Genomic DNA, 3767 nt, shown 5'->3' on the forward strand with positions numbered 1-3767 from the left:
GGTAGCTGCGCAAAGGCTTTGGACTGGATGATATCGGACCAATCAGAGGCCGCGTAGAAGTGCGCACTGGTACCAGGCTTTCACTAACGTTTCCACTAATTAATCCAATGTATCATCATGTTTAATCCTTTGAATTAGGCAGCATTATGCATAAGTGAGGTAGAATTTTCCAATTATTTTGACAAGCTTCAGAATCCGATGTTATAACGAATCGTTAAATGAGCAACGAGTTGCTTGGAGGAGACGATTCGAAGTTCGAAGAGTTAATGGCGCCGCCGCGCCATTCACTACTGTCATCTGTCATTTATCAACCCTTAGAAAAAAGTTTGTAAATTTCGACGTGTGGTGGCACGTTAGTCGAATTCATGACAGGAAAGAGATTTTCAGTGAACGAGATAAATGGTCCATGATCATGACCGTATTTCGGAATGTTAGTTATCTCCATAATATTGGTTTCACTCTTCATCAGTGACTTGTTTATCTGATTTAAAACGAAGAATTCGTTACATGTCAATTCAATTACTGCGTTATTGATGGTATCTATTTTTTTGGGGTTAAGTTTTAAGTCGCAAAATTCATGAGCAGAGATCCAGGATATCTGGAATAGTAAAACTTCTTAATCTTTGTAATTTGCTATTTACACGATTGTGTATTCGAAGTCTGCAATTAAAAATGTAACAATAATGAGTGGGCAAATAAAAGTGAGATCGCTTTCACTCAGCCGAAGAACACAGACTTCACCAAACAAAGAAGGTTTGTACACAACAAAAATATTGGTTTCAAATTCATTGCTGCAGGACATAACCTTTAGTATTTATTGGTAGAACATTTTGAATATTGTCTTGAACTTGCATTCGAAAGATCATTACTCTGCTTGGAGATAGACTCAAGTCTTCCCTTAATTTCTGTTTATAGAACCCCCTATACTGATGATCCCTAACGAGGAAAAGACTTCTATAGCAAATCTGGAAACTGTTCTCAGTTCACCAATTGCCCATTCCTCCCGGATTTGCTCAACCCCCATAAGTAAGAATGGGCAATTTGAAAACTTTGAAGAATCTCCAGACCATAACTACTGTGGAAGCCCAACATCTTTGTATCCATGTACTCAAGAAAGTGGAAGCGAAATTGCTTGGGACTGGAATAGCAACTCTAAACAGGACAACCATTCTCCCACTTTGGACAGAAAAAACAAGCACAATTCGATGCTTAACAATACCCCAAAGAGACCACAATTTCTGCGCAAAAAACGAATTGCAAAGGCTAACTCCCCGTTACTCAATATTCCTCATAAAAGAAAACTTAACCAATTAAATGTAGCTGAAAGTATTGGGAGGTTTGCAGAGGAGCTAAGAGCTCTCGCTGACAAAATTAAGACTGATCAGAATAGCGCAGAAAATGTAATCAGCAACGTAGCCAGTAAGTCCGTTGACAACGATGCAAAATCTTCGAAGGAATCGAATATATTTAATATGCAGACACAGGTGATGGCACCTGAGCCAAACATCCATGACTTGACAACACTTGAATTCAGTTATGAACCAAAAAAGGCTTCAGAAGCTAAAGATGATTCAAACAAACTTGATTCGAGCCTTGATGACTTATTTGACGACGGGATTGAGGCTTGCATGGTACAGTGTAGCCAAGAAGTCGAGAATAAGATGAAACTTGAAACAGAATTGCAAGAAAATGCCAATGTAACAAATACCAATGTGACTAATGGTGATAAAAATGTGGGATACAGTTCTAGGATAAGTAATGAAAACGATGTTAGTGTCCGTTTTGAACAGCCTACCCCGAAGATAAAAGCTGATGTGAATTCTAGCAAAGTTTTCTCAAACATCAATCGATCCGCTTCATCAGCGGATGATCAGCCTTCTCAAATTCCAGATGATTCGTTTGACGACTGTCTAGCTCTGTGTCTTGACGATGACCAGGACTTACTAAGCAAGGCTATGGTTGATAGAAATCCTGGAAATGAGACTCATCCGACCAAATTAAGCAAGGGATCGATCAGCCTTGTAGCCAACGTCCCCATTAGTAATTTTGACAAATTGAAGTCCACGCCAATTTCAAACATGATTCATCAGTCTTCAGATAGCAGTACAAATTTTAAAAGGAAGCAACCTTGTACAAGTACGAACCCCGGTTCTACCTCGAGTTGTGCAACTGGTGCCCAGAATAGAAAATTCTTCAAGACTAAAAGTATTTCAGATTCTTTTTACGGACATTCTAGTCCAGGATGTCCCAAAGCCTCAAATACAGGGTCGTCAACAAAATCAGGCATAAACAAGCAATGTCCAATCTGGAAATCGAATTCGTCATATAGTTTAAATGCAAAAACCAGAACAAATTCAGGATTTGCTATTCCAAATACGAGCAATCCTACTTTAGCTGCTGGCAGCAGAAATAATTCATCATGTTACACCGCACCAAATGAACAACAGTCGAATAATCGGGTCTCTTACTCATACCTGCGAGATAATAATGTGAAAACTTCGTATAGTGAATCGGTAGTATCGAATTGCAATCATTATGCAAGCCCTTCAGCGGCGTCTACAAAATCGCTCATGGAGCAGCAAAATTCAATGCCATCTTATTCTCGGCAGCTTAAGTGTACTCCTCAAGAGATTGAAAGAAAACGAATAGAAGCTAAAATGAGACTTGAAGCTAATAAAATGAAGAAACAGTTGGATTTGAATAAAACAAAAGTACCGATCAGTCAGTCAATTACAAGACTTGCTATAGTAAAGAGATGAAAAATAATTGTGTGACTAGATAACTAGATGTATGTCTATTTTTATAGCTTATAGTAAAATCTGCTGTATTAATTATTAAAGTTGAAGCCCAGTGGTTGCATTTTTAAAAAAACTTTATTTTGTTGTTTTTACAATTGATAAAATTCAGTGCGAAGTGATCATTCGTAATCATAGAGTTGAATTTGTGTATTCTCAAAACTAGGTCAATTTTCTTGTTTCATCTAAACGATCAGTATTTATAAAAACTTTGAGAAAAATTTCCATTTACAGGGACGATATGTGGAAAATGGCAACTTTGTACGCCTGACTAGCGTTAACATAACGTGCGCGGCGTTTGGAGTGGCCAGTTTCCACATATTGTCCCTGTATATCGAGACACGACGAGAAACCATACCTCCATGTCGTTGAGATTTAAATACAATCAAATAAAGAACCATCATTCTACAATTAATTATCAAACTAATTCATTAAACCAACCTGATCTCTATCCCGATTTCTACGCCACTATACGTACAAGGATGATACGCACCTTATAATTCTCTTCCTTTTACTTCAAAATCTACACTCATATTTCTCCACATTCATTGAGGCTTTTTTTTACGTCGATTTTTGAGCGAGACATATGAATCAGTTCTGCATAGAGTAAGATTAGATACCCGTTTTTTTTACCATGTGTATACGTATACATCATAATTTCGTAGCTTCGTTCCAATCCATGTGAAATTAGCAAATAAATTTTGAATTTGTGTTAAAATTCAAATGTAGTTATCATTATTAATTTGGAAGACTGCATATTATTCACTTTTATACGAGCTGTTATGCTATGCAAAATATATTTTATGTAATATCGCGAAGTTAAAGTTGCTTAAATTATATGCCTATAGTCTATAGATATACCTACCCTGTAAAAAATTCACCCGAAATCTGAAGGAGTCTCGTGAAAGTCAATTGAAATGAATTTCTTCATATATAAATACAAATATTTGTTCAACTTTTATACAATTGCGT

The 3767-nt window shown here is 36.8% G+C and overlaps 1 protein-coding gene across 1 annotated transcript; it reads left to right on the forward strand.

The window, feature by feature from the left end:
• The first annotated feature begins 338 nt into the window (after positions 1-338).
• On the forward strand, positions 339-3513 carry LOC105692092. Its single transcript, XM_012411079.3, has 2 exons — positions 339-753; positions 916-3513. Exons 1-2 carry the CDS (start codon positions 684-686, stop codon positions 2757-2759), a joined length of 1914 nt encoding a protein of 637 aa, XP_012266502.2. The 5' UTR covers positions 339-683; the 3' UTR covers positions 2760-3513.
• Positions 3514-3767: the final 254 nt, after the last annotated feature.

This window comes from Athalia rosae, chromosome 1, assembly GCF_917208135.1.
Source record: "Athalia rosae chromosome 1, iyAthRosa1.1, whole genome shotgun sequence".
Taxonomy (NCBI): domain Eukaryota; kingdom Metazoa; phylum Arthropoda; class Insecta; order Hymenoptera; family Athaliidae; genus Athalia; species Athalia rosae.